This window comes from Cucurbita maxima, unplaced genomic scaffold, assembly GCF_002738345.1.
Source record: "Cucurbita maxima cultivar Rimu unplaced genomic scaffold, Cmax_1.0 Cma_Scf00004, whole genome shotgun sequence".
Classification (NCBI taxonomy): domain Eukaryota; kingdom Viridiplantae; phylum Streptophyta; class Magnoliopsida; order Cucurbitales; family Cucurbitaceae; genus Cucurbita; species Cucurbita maxima.
The window spans coordinates 4,634,572-4,653,140 of NW_019272020.1; the positions used below are offsets into that span (position 1 = coordinate 4,634,572).

The following is an 18,569-nucleotide window of genomic DNA, read 5'->3' on the forward strand; positions in this document are numbered from 1 at the left end:
ATTTTAAAAACGTCGAGAAGAGGTCTAAATATGACAATATCTACTGGCGGTAGGTTTAAGTTGTTACCAGCTGTGTGCCAGCAAGGACATTGGGCCCTTAAGGGGATAGATTGTGAGATCTTACATCGGTTTGAGAGAAAAACGAAATATTCATTATAAGCGTGTGGAAACTTCTCCCTAATAGACATGTTTTAAAACCGTGAAGTTGATGATGATATATAACGGGCTAAAGCAGAAAATATTTACCAGTAGTAGGTTTGAACTCTTATAATAAGATGAGAAGGTAGCCGAGGAGATGAATGTTTTGAAGTTTGTGCTTTATATTTGATTTTCTTTTGGGACGTGGAAATGAAAATGCAAAATTACAAATATTTTGTATTTACACAGAAATAGAGTCCATTTGCTCGAGTTCTAAATATTGGTCACACAAAAACAATGCATAAAAAGTAGAAAATTGTTAGAAATAACGGACCTCTATAATGATATGATATTGTCGACTTTTCTTATAATTAGGCGAGTAAAAAAGAACGCAACAAAACTTGAATATTTGAATTTAAGTTTTCCATTTAACCAGTGTTGCATGTTATAATTTTATTTTAATTTTATTTTAATTTTATTTTAATTCATCTAATTTAGGTAGCCAATGGCAAAACGTTTTTGTAGTTAATATTAACTTTATTTTGATTTTTTTTTTAAAAAAATTATTTTACAATTTTGTAATTTTAATTTTAATTTTTAATTTTTAATTTTTAATTTTAAAAAAAAGATGTCAACGGAAGGTTAGTTCAGCAATTTTTCTCAATAGAACCGATAAAAGAATATTTACAATAGGAAACCCAACGTCGAAGAAGGTTTCATTTGGAAGTTTAATAGATCAGTCTCTCCTCCTTCGGCTCCACGATTCAGATCTCTCTCTCGTCGGGAATAACCTCATCAATTGAAGAAATTCCTGGTTTGAATATCTCTCTATCCGTTGGATGTTTTTCTTTTTTCTTTCCCTCTCTCTAGCTCTCTCAATATTGAAATTTAGCACTGTTTTTATTTATTTATTTTTTATTTTTTAAATTTTGTGAAGTGGATCTGGATTCTGTGTGAACTTTTCATAGGTTTGGTTGCCGATATAATCTGTGCATTATATGCTTGCGGATTGACTTGGATCTGCTGTAATTTGTGAATTTATGACGTTCTCTGGATTGACTACATGGTTTTGATTGTTGATTTATAATTGCAGTAGTTTGTGGGAATAATGAGAGCTTCTTCTGCTTCAAATCCTACTTTTCTTTTTCCCCCTCCCCCTCCCCTGCGAATGTCGACCTGATCTCCAAGACCTTCCGCGGTTTAAAGTGTTTCGTAGTAATATAGTCCCAAGTAGAGTTAGATAGATATCATGGGCATAGATAAAGAGTTTGGGCAAAGAATGTAGACATGAAACTTTGTTTGTGCACTTTATTTCAAGGTGATCAATAGTTTTATATTAACATTTTAGAACACTCTTGAGGGTTTTTTTTTTTTAGATTTCCAAAGTGTGTGTGACTAACAAAATTTCATTCCTAGGTGCGGAAGACAAAATCTCTCCTATCTGAAGTCGGTGGTTGTTGGTTTGCATTCTCATTAAAAAAATGGTAAAGACATTTATTTATGTTATTGAACCATTTGTTGTCTCTTTTTATCCGCATTCTTATGTAAAATTTATACGAAATTATCCACAGTATTTTTCTTTTTTTTTTTTTTTTTTTTTTTTTTTTTTGAATTGCCTTCCCTTTAATTCCTTTCCAAGTGCTTTTCCATTTCTAGCCTGTTGAAGTTTATGAACGTTGAGGGAGTGGATTCAGCTACGCTATCTTGTGAACTTTTGTTTGGATATAATGTTATGGAAAGAATCAAGATGCCGGATTGTTTCTTACTTTTACTGTGCTATTCAGAAAATCTGGGAGTGTTCAATATTAATGGATCGTGATACATATATAATTTATCTGGCGTCACTGAATCTGATATGCACCCTATAATTTACTTCAGGAATTTGGTAGGAATTAACATGAGCATCTTGCTCGTGAAGATCATTTGTGATTTCTCTTTTTATAAGCTTGTTACTAGCTGGATTTTATTTTGTATTTGATTGCATTGTCTCTTGTTTTAGTTTTTTCTGGTGGCATACTTTTGACTTTCAAGTGGGTTTCATGAATTTATCTTTGCTTCCTGCCCCTTTATTTTCTTTTGATGAGCCTTATATATTGCACAGGTTGTTCTTGCTGCATCCATTGTTAGCAAGTCTGGGAAAGGTTAGATATTTCCTTTACCCATTGTACAACAATATTTTTGAACTTTCTCGTTTGTAATGATGGTTTTCATCGTTTACTTTTTACACTTTATACTCACTAGCCTCTCTCTCACGCACACAAACACACACTTTCTCCCTTGATTTTTCTTTTTAAGTCTACGATCAATCTTAGCTACTACTTACAAGGCTATCTTTTCTTAAATATTCTTTTTGCAGTTCTTGTTTCTAGACAATTTGTCGATATGTCTAGAATCAGAATTGAGGGCCTTCTTGCTGCTTTTCCTAAGTTGGTTGGAACTGGAAAACAGCATACATATGTGGAGACAGAGAATGTTCGCTATGTTTACCAGCCGATAGAAGCTTTATACTTGCTTCTTGTAACTAATAAACAGAGCAACATCCTTGAAGATTTGGACACCTTAAGGCTCCTTTCTAAGCTTGTATCCTTTTTTAAGATGGCTTATAGCTATTTCTGATGCTGTTTATGCTGATCTTGTGTTGAGTTTGGGTCTGTTGGCTTCCATTCGTGATTCAAACTGTAATTTCTTTTATTCCATAAACTTTCTGGTGTTCTTCGGCTTTGAATTAGGTGGTAATTTCAAGGGAACTAGCAAACTTTGCATATATGCTAAAACAAAGTGGGCATTCATTAAATCCTTCTTGTTGATGTAGTATAAATGAAAAGATTAACTCTTTTACTTATGATTTGATAGACTGCGAAGGAAAATAACATTTTATACAGTCTAAAATCAAGCCTTTTCTGGTAAGGTCATTGTTTTTCTTATTTTTCTTATAAGAATATTTTCCAAATGACTGATAATAGTTGTGCCCCCAAACATGGTATGTTTATACCCTTCTACATGTATATGTTGGAGAGTTTTATTTGCATATTCATGTGATAAGGGGATATGCAGAGTCCCTTTATGTATTTATTAATGCATGTTCCTAGTAAGATGTTCTTTACAAATGTTTTTGTCAAAAATGATGAGAATGGAGTTATGCTGGAGTCCTTAAGTGATTCTAGGTACCTGAATATTCACTCTCTATGGATGAAGAGGGAATCTGCAAAACAGCTTTTGATTTGATTTTTGCTTTCGATGAGGTTATTTCTCTTGGGCACAAGGAAAACGTGACTGTTGCACAGGTTAAGCAATACTGTGAGATGGAGAGTCACGAAGAGAAATTGCACAAGTTGGTATTGCAGAGTAAGATCAATGAAACTAAGGATGTCATGAAGCGGAAAGCAAGTGAGATTGACAAAAGCAAGGTACTTTTTACATACCCATCGTCGTTCTTTTCTCACAACCAAAATTCTCATTTAAAAAAAAAAATCATTTTCTAAAAAAATAATATATAGTTGATAATTGTTCTTTCTTATAATATATATTGCAGATTGAAAAGAATAGAGGTGACAAAGGAGGCTTTATGTCTTTACAGTCTATGGGATCGGGAAAGATTGATAATGGCCTCGGTGACATGGGCATGTCATCAGGTGGTGGAGGTGGTTTTGGTGGCAGTTCTGGTTTTGGATTGGGTGCTGATGCGGAGTCCTTTTCTAGCAAGCCTAAAGGTTACTTTTTGTTTGAATGCGTGTTTCGTGAATGTCATCTATGATGAGTTGTTAATCTGTTACACATATTTGTAGCAGTCTATGGTCCTTGCATCAACACTAAATACGTTGCCAAAGTTATCGTTTTGTAATTGATGATATATTTTATGGGCTATGAAGATTGTCACGTATTAAGTGGATGCTTACAATTCTACCTTGTATGTCTGTTAATTAGGCCGTCCACCTTCATCTGCTACTGCTCCTCCTAAAGGCCTTGGCATGCAGCTTGGTAAATCCCAGAAGACAAATCAATTCTTAGAATCTTTGAAGGCAGAAGGTGAAGTAATAGTTGAAGATGTAAAGCCAAATATTGGTCCATCTAGGTCATCTGTCTCACTACCAACTGATCCCGTTACTCTATCTGTCGAGGAGAAACTCAACGTGTCCCTGAAACGAGATGGTGGTGTTAGTAACTTTGACCTTCAGGGAACACTGTCCCTTCAAATTCTTAATCAAGAAGATGCTCACATTCAAGTTCAGGTACTTTGGAGACACTTCAACTTCTCTAGGTCTTCGGTATACCCATCATATATCTTATAACGTCCAATATTTGACTATTAATAGTTTATTTCTGGAATACATTATAAGATTTCCTGTAATTGTGTAGGAAGCTAAAAGGTTTTCATCATTTGATAGTTCACGACTATGGCACTTGGGACAATTTTTTGTCTCAAAATTTGTTCCTATAGAATTTTGAACTACCTCTCGGGCACTCCTTTTTGTCTCATCTTGTGTTCTTATTGCTATTGTGATTTGATTTGCAAAGCTGGTTTTGTTATTTGTTTCACTACCTCGATTCTTTATGCGTTGTTTTCCAGATTGAGACTGGTGGGAACCCTGGCATCCTTTTCAAAACTCATCCTAACATGAACAAAGAGTTATTTTCCAGTGAAAATATTCTAGGCCTGAAGGACCCGAACAGGCCATTTCCTACGGGTCAAGGCAGTGATGCTGGAGTTGGTCTCTTGAAGTGGAGAATGCAAAGCACTGATGAATCAATGGTACCACTAACAAGTGAGTTCGAATCCTTCACATACCGTTTTCTATTATTGATTTTTTCTAAAAAAGCTATACTTATGAGGTTTTTATTGTTGCAGTCAACTGCTGGCCTTCAGTTTCTGGAAACGAAACCTATGTCAGCATTGAATATGAAGCTTCATCAATGTTTGACCTGCGGAATGTCATCATCTCAGTGCCTCTCCCAGCTCTTCGTGAGGCTCCTAGTGTAAGGCAAATTGATGGAGAATGGAGGTACAGATTGATCTTTACTCTTTTAGTTTACCTGATTTTCATTCTTTCATTGACATTTAATCATTAACTTACATACTGAGCTTTAAAAACCGTTTAATTAAAGTATGAATTACATGATTCTAATGAAGCGGATTTAAATCACTATCTTTTTCAGTTAAGAACCCCTTTTCCTCGGCTCTTGTCCTATAGTTTAACATGTGTTTATGCTCCCAACCCGGCAGGTATGATTCCAGGAATTCTGTCTTGGAGTGGTCGATAGTTCTCATTGATAACTCAAACCGCAGGTATGTAGTTTTTGAAAATCATCCATCTCCGCTACACTTTGTTACCCAATTCCAGTTGCGTGCTGATGTTCATCATTACTTGATCCCTCTTTTTGACAGTGGATCAATGGAATTCGTTGTTCCTCCAGCCGATTCATCAGTATTTTTCCCCATTTCTGTTCAGTTTTCAGCAGCTAGTACATTTAGCTACCTGAAGGTTTTATTCTTCTTCTACCCCTCTATTTGAATAACCATTGTTATTGCGTTGTATAATCTGTTCTTGTGTGTCCCTATTACACTGTCTTTTTCCTGCATTTCCTGAACATTGCATTGGTTTGTAAACTCCCCTTTTGCAGGTCGTCAACATTTTGCCTCTCAGGGGCGGTGCTCCTCCCAGATATGCTCAGAGAACACAGTTGACCACGGAAAATTACCAAGTTGTGTGATCGGCGATGCCTTTTTTTACTTCCATTTTCACTATTTTTTTTTTTTTTTTTTTTTTTTTTTTTTTTTTTTACTGTTTTTTGGAATTTATTCAGAACTGGAAGCAGCCGTGATTAAATCAGTTTTTCTTGAAAGGATGTTAGAATTAGACATTGCAATACCATGTTGCTTAGTCTATCATTCGACCAATTTCTTTGATTTGATTCTGTGTGTATGTGTGTGTATGTATATTTTCCTTATTCCAAACTAAGATATCTTTGACAAATGTTTTAATTGGTAGTTTGAAAAATTAATGAGCAACATTCTTAATCTTATTCATTTTATTTCCAACCTTTTATTAATTAACAAATATTATATTGTCTTTGAGCGAAATGTGGCAAAAGGAAGGAAAATCCATGGACCGACCCCATCGTCTCCACCCCGTAGGAACTACGAGATCACCCCAAGGACGCCTTCGGTATTCAGGGGTCGCTGACCGACCATAGAACCCTGTTCAATAAGTGGAACGCATTAGCTGTCCGCTATCGGGTTGGGCAGTAAGGGTCGGAGAAGGGCAATCACTCATTCTTAAAACCAGCATTCTTAAGACCAAAGAGGCGGGCGGAAAAGGGGGGAAAGCTCTCCGTTCCTGGTTCTCCTGTAGCTGGATTCTCCGGAACCACAAGAATCCTTAGTTAGAATGGGATTCCAACTCAGTACCTTTTGAGATTTTGAGAAGAGTTGCTCTTTGGAGAGCACAGTACGATGAAAGTTGTAAGCTGTGTTCGGGGGAAAGTCTTAAATTTTCAATTTAGTCCCTATAATTTGATTAAATTGCAAATTATATTGTTTTTCTACAGCCTAAAAATCAGCCTGTTTTTCCATTATTTTGTTTTTTAAAAAAGAATTTTTCTATGTGGCAATGAGTTATAATAATATAAATGAATTGCAAGATTTAACAAAATTATATGCGACCTATATCAAAATATTTAAAATTATACGACCAAATTTTAATCACTAAAATTATATTCTTTGATTTTTAAAAAGTACATAAAAATAATAAAAGAAAAAAATTCAAAGTAAATAGGATGATTTAATTTGATTAACTTTAATGTATTTTCCCCAAAATTATGAATTTATAGGTTTAAAAAAAAGCATAATAAAATCACACTTCGGATTAAAATAACTTAATTTATAAAAAAAAAAAAATGTAAAAGCAGACGGGAAAAATTCACATTCCGCCCCCTAACTTTATTTTCCTTTCAGTTAGGCCCCTCATCAACTGTTTATTACCGAACTTGCCCCTTAAAAATGTGGGAAACCAAAGGCTGAAGACAATTATAGTTAAGCGTAGAAAATAGAAAAATTTGCAGAGGAAAAGAAGTTATAAAAAGAAAAATATGAATCCAATTGTGAAATAATAATTAATTAAAATATTATTTATTTCAACAGTCTCATCTGCGGGAAGTTCCAATTGTGAAATTTTGAGATTTCGCTTTCTGGACCGATCTAGGGTTTCATGTCATTCACAGAGTCCTTCGTTATCGCCATATACGAACCCTAGGATTGCCTGACCACCACCGAGATAAAATAAGAGTTCTCCTAATCCAGAGATCGAATCGAGTTGATTAGAGTTTTGTTTTTCTCCTTTTTTTTTTTTTTTTTTTTTTTTTTTTTTTTTTTGTTCATCATCATCGCAACATCATCGCAACATCATTGCAACATCATCGCAACTCATCTTCATCATCAATCAGGATCTTAAATTTGTTTTCCACCAAGGAAAAAAAGAAGAACCGAATCTTGTTTTGTTCTGTTGTTTCTTGACGGATCGGTGTTTTAATTTGCAACAAAAACTGGATCAAATCTAAAGCATTCTGGACGATCATGATCTTTTTAAAATTTCTTGTCGTCTGGAAAGGAATTCATTGAAACCTATGGGATTATATAGAAACTTGATGAAATTTCCAGAGCCAAAAAGCCAAATAGTGTGACATATTGAGGAAGGAGATTGGAGGGAAGAATGTATAAATCGGTGGTTTACCAAGGGGATGTGCTACTGGGAGAGGTAGAGATTTACCCAGAAGAAAAGAATGGCTACAAGAACATCGAAGTGAAGGAAATCAGAATAAGTCACCTCTCGCAACCGAGTGAGAGGTGCCCACCACTTGCAGTGCTTCATACCATTGCAGCCTCTGGAATTTGCTTCAAAATGGAGTCAAAGACCTCGCAGTCACAGGACATGCCGCTCCATCTTTTGCACTCCTCGTGTATCATGGAGAATAAGGTATAAAAACACAACTCAAAAATAAGAAAGGAGACCAAAAGACAAAAGTAAGGGGGGGAAAAAAACCAGAGAGATTAACACGAACGAGAAAAAGAAAATCTGAATTCTAAATCAAACTTTGTTCATCCTACAAGGACTAGAATAGAAACATTTCAATTATATTGACAAAACTTTGTTACTTTAGTTGAGAATGATGCTGCAATCTTGGCTCACATTTTTTGAAATTTGTATGATATCTGCTACTTATCCTCGATTGTTAAACTTATGGAAGCAATTTGACGTGCTGTTTTCTTGCTCCAGCATGTCTGGCTGATGATATTATTTTGAAGATTTTGCTTCTGGTAGTTTCAGTATGGCTTTAAACTTAGGATTTTGTTCTGCAAGAAAATTAAAGCAATAAGCTGAAAATTTGTGTAGATGTTAATTGCATGTGGGAACTCGGTCGGCCCCAGGAGTTGATTTTTCAAACTTCTAATTTTACTAATGGTTCTGATATTTTATCTAGCTGGAAAATTTTCTGCTCTCCTAGCATACGATTTTAGTTTTTGTTTTCATCAACGTGGTGACCTGTTCTTCCTCAGCCTGTTATACTTGATATGATGTATTGCTAAACTGATGATTGGGTTTGCTTCAAACAGACTGCTATAATGGTGTTTGGAATGGAGGAGCTACATTTGGTAGCCATGTATTCTAGAGATCATGACAAGCAGTATCCATGTTTCTGGGGCTTCAATGTTGCAATGGGACTCTACAATTCATGTCTTGTCATGCTGAATCTTAGATGTCTTGGCATTGTATTTGATCTTGATGAGACACTTGTGGTTGCAAATACAATGCGCTCGTTTGAGGATAAAATTGAAGCCCTGCAGCGAAAAATAAGCAGTGAGGTAGATCCACAGCGTACTGCGGGCATGCTGGCAGAGGTTGAGCGATATCAAGATGACAAGTTAATTCTAAAGCAATATGCTGAAAATGACCAGGTTATAGAAAATGGAAAAGTGATTAAAAGTCAATCGGAGGTTGTTCCTGCATTGTCTGACAATCACCAACCTTTTGTTCGACCACTCATACGATTGCATGAAAAAAATATCATTCTGACTCGCATCAACCCCCAGGTAACTACGTTTAATCCAGCTCTTGCTTTAATTGTCTCTGAGTATTGTGTAGTGACCACCAAACAATACAGTTCACTTGTTTTCCACATTGATTGTTCATATGTACATTCATATTGCGCTTTTTTTCTAGTATCCTTATGTTGGATGCTTATTCTCTATGTTTTTACGATTCACCTATTTTGTCTGTGGATCTCTGGCTGTAATGACTGAAAGTAATTCGATACGGATGTTGCTTGCCTGAGACAAGATTAGGTTCATGTAAGTGGTGCATGAGTTGTTTATATGATATTTCATTTAGACTAGTATGTTGCACAATGAAAGTTAGAAGCTATTTTGTGAAATCATGGAATGATAGTTATATTAACTCGACTACTACTGAAATTCCATAGATTCGTGATACAAGTGTTCTTGTGAGGTTGAGACCTGCATGGGAAGATCTTCGGAGCTACTTGACTGCAAGAGGTCGCAAGCGTTTTGAGGTCTATGTGTGTACAATGGCTGAAAGGGATTATGCTTTGGAGATGTGGAGGCTTCTTGATCCAGATTCAAATTTGATAAATCCCAAGGAATTGCTGGATCGCATTGTTTGTGTCAAGTCTGGTTAGTACAGTTTTCCGAGGGACATATATAGTATGGCAGTTTGTTGTTGAGGGAGATATTCCGAAACTGCTTAAAGTCATGCTTTATATTAGTCTTTCTACCATTTTAAAGATTCTCAAGTTAATTTTTATTAATATTCTTTTGGTCCATGTCATTAGGTTCTAGGAAGTCATTGTTCAATGTCTTCCAAGATGGCTTTTGCCACCCCAAGATGGCTCTAGTAATTGATGATCGTTTGAAAGTGTGGGATGAAAAGGATCAACCTCGAGTTCACGTTGTTCCTGCATTTGCTCCTTACTATGCCCCTAACGCCGAAGTATATTCTTATTTGCAGTTTGGCATTTCAGTTTGAAAGATTTCTTAAAAAATCAGGCAACTTTGTTTTATCTCATATTCTCCTCTTTTTTTTTTTTTTTTTTTTGGGTAGGGAAATAATGCCGTCCCTGTTCTATGTGTAGCAAGGAACGTTGCCTGCTATGTTAGAGGTGGTTTTTTCAGGTAAGATTCAAAAGACTGCTAAAGTTCCTTACAAAAGGACATGAATTCTACCATGCTTATTCTTAATATTTGGAAATTAAGGTTTTTAACTCTGGAAGATGGTCCAAGTTCATGCATGTTATCAGTTTTCTTTTGTTAATCATGGTGTTCTGCTGGTTTCAGGGAATTTGATGAGGTCCTTCTGCAAAAAATTTATAATATTTCTTATGAAGATGATGCCAATGATATTCCCTCTCCACCTGATGTTAGCAACTATCTCGGCTCAGAGGTTAGTAGGATTCTTTCTCTAATTCTTTTCCCCTAAAATAATCAAATTTAGTTTGATAATGAGGTCGTGATATTGCTTCTTCCGCCTTCCTTTTTTCTTATTGTATTTTTTTTTTCTCTGACTTGTTAAATGCTTCATTCCTTTCCCTTCTTTTATGTTTTTCAGGACGAATATTCGGTCTCTAATGGAAACAAAGATACACTAACTTTTGATGGTATGTCAGACATGGAAGGCGATAGACGAATGAAGGTACTGACAGAGATCGGTTATTGATTGAGTTCATAATTAAACTTTCATTGACATATACCAGGGAGCTAATTAGTTCATGGAAAGTGAACGTAGTAATATCTTGCATAACATTATTTGAGTAGTTAAATTTTCAAGTTACCATTAGTTGCGTAGTGGAAAGAATTCTGCAACTTTTATTCGATAAAAATTATGCTTCTGGCACTGTGACTGGTAGAAATCCAAGAATTACAAAGAACTAAACAACGCAAAACATAAAACAAATCATTAAACTCTATATCAATTAGTCATTGTGACTGCATATTACTTCAATTTAAGATCTCTATCTATCATACACTCATAAATATACATATATGAAGAGGATTGCTCTTCCATCTTCCCCCAGGATGCATTTTTGGCTTCTTCAACTGTCAACAGTGCAGATCCACGAGTGCCTTCTCTTCAATATACAATGGCTTCTGCTTCTGGCACTGTTCCAGTTCCGCCATATTTTCCTAACATGCCACTTCCCCATGTTGATTCAGTGGCTCATGTGGCCGCCTCTGAACCAAGTTTACAAAGCTCTCCTGCTAGAGAGGAGGGTGAGGTACCAGAATCAGAATTGGATCCTGATACAAGGCGTAGACTTCTTATATTGCAACATGGACAAGATACAAGAGAGCGTCAATCAAGTGAACCTGCATTCTTAGGGAGGCCTCCTCCATTACCGCAGGTTGTTGGTCCACGTGCACAACCACGTGGAAGTTGGTCTCCAATGGAAGAAGAAATGAGCCCATTACAACTAAGTTGGACACGCAAAGAGTTCCCTGTAGATGAAGAACCGATCAGAGAGAAGCATAGGTCTAATCATCCTTCATTTTTTCCCAAGATTGACAGTTCCTTTCCACCTGTTAAAACTCCTCATGAAAATCAGAGATTGTCAAAAGAGGTAATTAGATTATTGGCTTATTTTCTATCCATGAAGTTTTCCCTCCGACTCCCCCTTTTTTCAAGGAGAAAAGCTACTGTATAATTCTTCAGTGTCGTTTTTAATCAACATGCAGGCTTTTTATAGAGATGATCGTGTGAGAGTAAGTCGAAGGCCATCTAGTTATCCTGCCTTTTCAGGTGAACCATGTTTGACACACTTGTTTGTCGATTTTCTTAATTTTGTTTCAAATTTTTTTAGTTTCTATTTCTTTTTCTCTTCCATTTTTTTTTATTCTTTCTCATATTAAATGCTCAGGGGTCATGATTTGTTTGCTGACTGTTACTACTTGAGACCCGATCTCTCATTTTCTCTTTGATTAACATTAAAAATGAATCGAACCCTTTATCTTTGATAATCATTGTTTTTGTTTTGAACCATGGGTTTTAACTTTTGGGCGAGTTTTTTCTTTGATAATCATTGTTTTTTTTTTCTAGCCAGCATTTTGTGAATAATTATCATGTTGGTTATTATTATATTTCATTGAGGTTATGCTACGTTTTGTATTGCCTTTTTAAAGCTGATGAGATTCCAATGAATCAATCATCTTCAAGAAGTCGAGAGAATGACATTGAATCTGGACGCTCCATCTGGAGTGAAACCCCTGTTGGAGCTCTACAGGAAATTGCAATGAAGTTTGGCACCAAGGTAATATGAGGCAACCTTTTCCTTTATAGAAAGTTGAAGTTCGAAAGTAATGCATTTGCTACTCCCTAGTCTAGCCAGTCCTTGAGAGTTGAAAAAAACTTGTAGGTGGAATTTAAGCCAGCATTAGTCTCCAGCACAGATCTACAGTTTGCTGTTGAGGTAATTTATGATTTCCACTTTCATGTTCTTTTTTGGTTTTAAAATCTTTGATCAGAATGAAGTTTTTTTTTTTTTTTCCTTGGAATAATTCAATAAAACTGTCTCAAGTTTAAGTAATTTCTTCAACAAGATCCCGGACGCTGATCTTGACAAATTTTTGGCTGAATTATATGAATAGTATCCGGAGCTTTGTCATTTGTTTGAAAAACATTCTTATTGTTTGAAAAGTTGCAATATAACCCTTGAACTTTCTTTCCTTTAGAATTTTTTCTGCAAACTGAGACCTTGTTTGATGTGGCGAGCAATGATCCTAATTTTTGTTCGAAACGCTGAATGATTTTTGCTCCAAACGTAGTTTTGAAATGTTTGTGAATTGTAACTTAACTTGTGTAAGAATAAGGGTGTTTTTTAAATGATTTCTTCTATTATAGGCTGCTTGTCTCCACTTGTTCTGATTATAGAGCATGTGAACCTGTTTGCTTGATTTTTGTAGGCATGGTTTGTGGGAGAGAAAATTGGTGAAGGAATTGGTAAAACAAGAAGGGAAGCGCAGCGACATGCTGCTGAAGGTTCTATAAAGAACTTGGCTAGTACGGACTCCTCATTTTTTCTCTTACTATTATTTATATGAAAAAGAACTCCTCCTAAGGTGTGAATCTGGCTGACATATAAACTATGTTATGTCTTGCAGATGTTTACGTATCGCATTGTAAGGCTGACTCGACGTCTACAAACGATATGAACAAATTTCCTAACGACAATGGATCTGGAAAACGAATGAGGACGGACTTCCACGGGAATCTTCCAAAACCTAAATGAATGTTCCGAAAATGCGTCTGTTTTATGAACATATTTGTTTGACCCTCTTGTAAAGGCATGTTTCAGGATATTCGAGGTTATTAAAGGTCATGAAGACTCAGAGCATGTTGGACTAACAAGCAATACCTCGCCTTGTGCTAGTCGTCGTCTCGATCACGACTAGCCAAATCGCAAGATCATTCAGTTTCTTCTGATATATCAGCAGCAGCAGCAGCACAATGTCTCTCCCTGTGAAATGTTTTTTTACCTCAAGGTTGAGATGAGCCACAAATATCCGCCTGCTACTTAAATTTTTCCTCCCATCAAGCTGAAGCCCTTGCTGTTAAAAGGTTGCAGAAGCCTGTAATTCATGCTCTGCTTTGCCGACTTGTTCACTCCAATATAGAATTTAGTGTTTTTTTTTTTTAATATTTATTGATTGAGCTCAGGTCGAAAATTTTTACTGGTATTCAGGAATGTTTTCTTGATCTGCAGACTCATTATTCACATTATATAGCAAACTAACCCTTTATTTTATGTTTCATATCTCAATGAACAGTTAGGCTTCCCCCCACCCCTACCCCCATCGACGTTCCAAGCTCAAGAACGATGAACGATGTAGAATTGTAAAGCGAGTTTTTTTTCTTTGAATACTTTCTGACTGGTTTTTATTACATTACAGAACTTGAATGTTGTTTTTGTGTTCTTATCAGGAGGATAAAATGATTATAAGAACATTCTTGCTGCTAAGTTTGTCAATTCAGAATAGTATAAAATGTAAACAATGGTTCTAGATAGATGAAATTTTTCTAGATCTACAAATAATCACTCCCAAATGCTACTCAACAATTACACTCAAAATCTATAAGAGTTAGGATTTAAATAAATGTCCGGGAGATGCATTAACCTATTCTTACAACTTTAGGTGGCATTCATTTGATAGATACAAAACTTCATTGCATCGTCCCATACAAGTAATATTTAAGATGAAGTGACGATATAATTAAACTATATTATAATTCAATAAACTTATATTCTTAGGCCTTTATTAATTGATGTTAAAATATTTAAATTCGCAACAAGCTCATCATAAATTTTCTATTCTATTATAACAGGAGCATAGTTTAATGGATAAGATAAGATACTGATGCTCAATTAATTCAAATATAATTTAATACATAAAATATCAATTATCTTAAATTTAATGATTATATATATATATATATATATATATTTTTTTTTTTTACTAAAAAAATAAAAGGTGTATGAGAAAAAGAAGAATAATTGAAAATTTGTTAGAATGTGTATAAAGCATATAAAAGGGTCAAATTAGCTCTAAAGAGAGTCCAGCGAGTCGTCCCCGTGTTTTTCTCATTTACAAACCCAACCCATAAAGGCCATCTCTGCGGTGTTGGAGAGCGCAAAAATGTCCGCCTTCGACGCCTACAGTATGGACGGTGAAGATAGCTATGGCGGTTACGGATCCTACACCAATTTCTCCGGCGGCTTCCCTGGGGACGCCGATGTAAGCGTCGAGCACACTCCTGCCTCGCCGGATGTCTTCGGATTCGACGATCCGAGCCCTAACTACTCTCAGACTCCGTTTGATCCGATTCATATGGAGAACGGAAATGGAAACGGCTATGGCGCGGCTGAGGAGGAAGTTGGTGATGGTGTTTTCGTATCGGATGGTCCAATTCTTCCGCCTCCCACCGAGATGGGCGTGGAAGAAGGATATGCTCTTCGTGAATGGCGTCGGTAAGATCTTGAGACCCTCAATTTTTTTAGGTTTCTTGGAGCTGAAGAGTTTTTTCTCCTTCTTGTTCTTGTTCTTCTGCTGCTGCTGCTGCTGCTACTGCTGCTACTTTGTAGCTCTGTATCGGTTTAGATCTGATTCTTTTGTGAACAACTTCGGATCTCTACCGTTCATCTTCTTGTTGTGTTTTTACTTGATAACACTGATTGATCTGGACTATTTCTCCATTCTGTCTTCCTAATTCTGCATAGACTGATTTGATGAGGGCAACTATATTGATCAATTTGCATTAAAATGTGGTGAATTAAAGAACTTAGATCTAGGGACTTCTGCACCTCAATTAGTATAGTTAGATGAAGAAGCTACCGCTTCAGTGAGCTTTGATCGAGGTATATATTAGTAGATTAGTCAGGGACAAGTGATTAAGTCGATTTGCTCATTATTAGTGGGTCTATGTCGTTGTTGATATATGTGGAAGTTCAAACAGAGTTTAGGTAAATCTCTGGAAGTTCAAGCTGAATTCCAGCGGAATATTAGTAGATCAGTCAGGGACATAGCCATTAAACTCAAACTACTAATTATCAGTGGGTGTATGTGTTGTCGATATATGTGGAAGTTTATGCAGAATTTCAGCTGAATGTTAGTAGATCAGTCAGGGTCATAGCCATACAAGTCAAATTACTATTATTAGTGGGTCTATATTGTTGTCGATCTATGTGGAACTGTGGAAGTTCGAGCAAGTTCCGGTAAATCTTCGGTAAGATAACTATGGATTATACGATTTAGCCATGACCCATGTTATGAATTTTTGGTTTTTGTTTGGAGTAGTTTGCCGTGTTTAGGATGGAACCATTACAAAAAAACGCATGAGGGATTCATAAGACAGCAATTGCATGAAGTAGATCTTCAATTGAAATCTTTGGAACTCTTTATTATCTCTCTCTGTTGTTTAGTTGACGACCTTTTCCCCTTTAGATAGCAGAAATTGAAATTTGTTTTTGATGGCCAATTTGAGTTCCTTGAAGTTGTATTTCAAGTATATATCTTTTGTCTTTCCAATTTGAACTTAAAATAACGGGTTTTGCTGGTGCAGCCAAAATGCCATTGAACTTGAAGAGAAGGAGAAAAGGGAGAAAGAATTGAGAATCAAAATAATTGAAGAAGCCGAGGAGTATAAAATAAGTTTCTATGAGAAAAGGAAGCTTAATATTGAGAGTAAGAAAGTTAACAACAGAGAAAGAGAGAAGGTATAATAAGTACATTTCTTTTGTGTTTGTATATGATCTCCAGCTCTGGTTTCTTAGTATAGATTTTTGCATTGCATTTTGGGAGCAGCTATACTTGGAAAACCAGGAGAAGTTTCATAAAGAGGCTGATAAACAATACTGGAAAGCAATTGCAGAACTAATTCCCAACGAAGTTCCTAATATTGAGAAAAAGAGAGGAAAGAAGAAGGATGAAGAAAAGAAACCATCTATAATGGTTGTTCAAGGTCCGAAGCCTGGGAAGCCTACCGACCTTTCGAGAATGCGTCAAATTCTTGTAAAATTGAAGCACACACCCCCACCTCATATGAAGCCACCCCCACCCCCACCTGCCAAGGATGCCAAGGATGCCAAGGATGCCAAGGATGCCAAAAATGCAAAGGATGGAAAGGATGCCAAAAAAGAAAAGGATGCAGCAGCAGCAGCAACAAAAGCATCATCTGATCCTGCACCTGGAGCTGCCACTGCCACTGCCAATGCCAATGGCACTTCTCACAAACCTCAAGAACCAGCTGCCGCTGAGGATCAAATTGCCACATAAACGACATAGCCATAGCCATCATCAGCTTCCTTCTGCTCAATACTTTTTACTTTTTTTTCCTTTGAGGCTTCGTTGTTTTCGTTTGTTTGTCTATCCTTGGATTTGAATGTGTAATCAGTTGTGATCTCTTATTATACAGCATTTATTCTTCTGTACCTTATGACGGTCTCTTCTCTAGTGGCATTATCTTTTGGACTTGTCCAGGTTCTGATTTTTACATTCCCAAATTATTTCTTCATTTCCACAGTAGATGATGTTTGGTTCTGTAATCATGGCTTGTTTATCCATTCAGATTGTTTCTGTTTGTGCTGAGTACTAAATTTCTTGTTCTTAAGGTAAGGTACGTTTTTTATTTTTTATTTTTACAAAGCTTATGTATACAAAAACTAAAATGTATTTCATATAAGCCCACCGCTCTTTTTATGCTTTCTCTTCCGACTTTCCCTCAAGGTTTTCCATTAGGGAGAAGTTTTCTCACCGCTCTTTTTGAGCTCTCTTTTCCAGACTTACCTTCAAGGTTTTCTCACGGTTCTCTTTAAGCTTTCTCTTCAGAACTTCCTCTCAAAGTTTTCTATTAAGGAGAGGTTTTTCGTTATTACGATGTGGGATCTTACCATCTATAATAACTTATTTCTTATTTTTATAGTATGCTGCTGATATTATTAATCCTGTAAACGTTTTATAGTATTCAATCAAAAAGAAGAAGAAAGGCATTAATGTAAAATCATATACTTTTCTTTTTCATGAATCCCAAGTTCAAGGAATCAGAAATTAGAGAGAGAGAGAGAAAAAAAAAAAGAAAAAAAAAAGTTGGATATGTGAATCAAGCATGTGATCCCCAGGCTACCCAGTTGGCTTCACTCCCAACACGTGGCATGCTGTGAACACTTGACTGGACATCAACCTTAAAGTTGGCCCCACACATCACCCCTTCACTGTCAACTCTAGGCATTGCCTACGTCTTCTTTGTCGGATACTCAAAACTCACTATCTAACATACAACCTGCGAATTTTTTTTCAATTCCAATTACAAAATCCACGTCAGATTCCAGCTCCTTTAAAACAAGTCTTTCTTTTTTAACGAATATGACCAAAATATTGCCAGGTGGAAATGGGGCTAATGACTTGGCACATCCCGCTTTAATCACCTCCAAGTTGTCCCAAATTACAAGACAGCCATCAACCGCACTACATATTCATTATTATTTTTGTCGGTTTTTTATAATAAACAATAAAAATATCAATAATGTAATACCTCATATCTATCGGATATTGTCCTTTTTGGGCTTTCTCTTTTGTGCTTTCCCTCAAAACTTTAAAACGTGTCTGCTAGAGAAGGTTTCCACACCCTTATAGATGGTGTTTTGTTCTCCTCCCCAACTAATGTGGGACATCACAATCTCACCTCCTTTGGGGCCCAACGTCCTCGTTGTCACTCTTTCCTTCCTTCAATCGATGTGGGACCGCCCCAAATCCACCTCCTTTGGGGCCTAACGTTCTTACTGGCACACCGTCTTGTGTCTACCCTCTTCGGAAAATAACGAAGTAGATTGACACATCGTTCGGTGTTTGACTCTGATACCATTAGTAATGCCCAAAA

At 36.2% G+C, this 18,569-nt stretch overlaps 3 protein-coding genes across 6 annotated transcripts; all 3 read left to right on the top strand.

Annotated features, from left to right (window-relative positions):
- Positions 1 to 797: 797 nt before the first annotated feature.
- LOC111478704 (coatomer subunit delta-like) lies at positions 798 to 6,052 on the top strand. Of its 2 annotated transcripts, none has more exons than XM_023123117.1 (12): positions 798 to 952; positions 1,555 to 1,622; positions 2,240 to 2,279; positions 2,495 to 2,718; positions 3,303 to 3,545; positions 3,671 to 3,848; positions 4,063 to 4,367; positions 4,706 to 4,901; positions 4,985 to 5,138; positions 5,360 to 5,422; positions 5,522 to 5,618; positions 5,758 to 6,052. In XM_023123117.1, exons 2-12 carry the CDS (start codon positions 1,620 to 1,622, stop codon positions 5,845 to 5,847), a joined length of 1,593 nt encoding a protein of 530 aa, XP_022978885.1. In that variant the 5' UTR covers positions 798 to 952; positions 1,555 to 1,619; the 3' UTR covers positions 5,848 to 6,052. The 2 variants fall into 2 exon arrangements, with proteins under 2 accessions (XP_022978885.1, XP_022978886.1); XM_023123118.1 differs by lacking the exon at positions 798 to 952 and adding an exon at positions 1,087 to 1,106.
- A 1,792-nt stretch (positions 6,053 to 7,844) lies between these two features.
- LOC111478703 (RNA polymerase II C-terminal domain phosphatase-like 1) lies at positions 7,845 to 13,948 on the top strand. Of its 2 annotated transcripts, XM_023123114.1 has the most exons (13): positions 7,845 to 8,108; positions 8,747 to 9,223; positions 9,613 to 9,823; positions 9,982 to 10,139; positions 10,251 to 10,321; positions 10,484 to 10,589; positions 10,755 to 10,838; positions 11,221 to 11,763; positions 11,879 to 11,942; positions 12,323 to 12,450; positions 12,556 to 12,609; positions 13,103 to 13,199; positions 13,301 to 13,948. In XM_023123114.1, exons 1-13 carry the CDS (start codon positions 7,845 to 7,847, stop codon positions 13,426 to 13,428), a joined length of 2,385 nt encoding a protein of 794 aa, XP_022978882.1. In that variant the 3' UTR covers positions 13,429 to 13,948. The 2 variants fall into 2 exon arrangements, with proteins under 2 accessions (XP_022978882.1, XP_022978883.1); XM_023123115.1 differs by lacking the exons at positions 13,103 to 13,199; positions 13,301 to 13,948 and adding an exon at positions 12,718 to 13,053 and having other exon boundaries at positions 12,556 to 12,670.
- A 784-nt stretch (positions 13,949 to 14,732) lies between these two features.
- LOC111478705 (clathrin light chain 1-like) lies at positions 14,733 to 17,218 on the top strand. 2 transcript variants are annotated; one of them, XM_023123119.1, is made up of 3 exons: positions 14,733 to 15,165; positions 16,257 to 16,410; positions 16,499 to 17,218. In XM_023123119.1, exons 1-3 carry the CDS (start codon positions 14,834 to 14,836, stop codon positions 16,967 to 16,969), a joined length of 957 nt encoding a protein of 318 aa, XP_022978887.1. In that variant the 5' UTR covers positions 14,733 to 14,833; the 3' UTR covers positions 16,970 to 17,218. The 2 variants fall into 2 exon arrangements, with proteins under 2 accessions (XP_022978887.1, XP_022978888.1); XM_023123120.1 differs by having other exon boundaries at positions 16,517 to 17,218.
- Positions 17,219 to 18,569: the final 1,351 nt, after the last annotated feature.

What these genes read in the sequence shown, in the direction of transcription:
- LOC111478704 (XM_023123117.1), top strand. An exon ending in TGTTAGCAAGTCTGGGAAAG is followed by an intron (nt 2,280 to 2,494) that starts GTTAGATATTTC and finishes TTCTTTTTGCAG; the next exon opens with TTCTTGTTTCTAGACAATTT. An exon ending in CAAATTGATGGAGAATGGAG is followed by an intron (nt 5,139 to 5,359) that starts GTACAGATTGAT and finishes CCAACCCGGCAG; the next exon opens with GTATGATTCCAGGAATTCTG.
- LOC111478703 (XM_023123114.1), top strand. Translation starts at nt 7,845, where the DNA reads ATGTATAAATCGGTGGTTTACCAAGGGGATGTGCTACTGGGAGAGGTA. An exon ending in GTTAGAGGTGGTTTTTTCAG is followed by an intron (nt 10,322 to 10,483) that starts GTAAGATTCAAA and finishes TGCTGGTTTCAG; the next exon opens with GGAATTTGATGAGGTCCTTC. An exon ending in AAGGCGATAGACGAATGAAG is followed by an intron (nt 10,839 to 11,220) that starts GTACTGACAGAG and finishes ATCTTCCCCCAG; the next exon opens with GATGCATTTTTGGCTTCTTC.
- LOC111478705 (XM_023123119.1), top strand. Translation starts at nt 14,834, where the DNA reads ATGTCCGCCTTCGACGCCTACAGTATGGACGGTGAAGATAGCTATGGC. An exon ending in GCTCTTCGTGAATGGCGTCG is followed by an intron (nt 15,166 to 16,256) that starts GTAAGATCTTGA and finishes TTGCTGGTGCAG; the next exon opens with CCAAAATGCCATTGAACTTG. An exon ending in ACAACAGAGAAAGAGAGAAG is followed by an intron (nt 16,411 to 16,498) that starts GTATAATAAGTA and finishes TTTTGGGAGCAG; the next exon opens with CTATACTTGGAAAACCAGGA.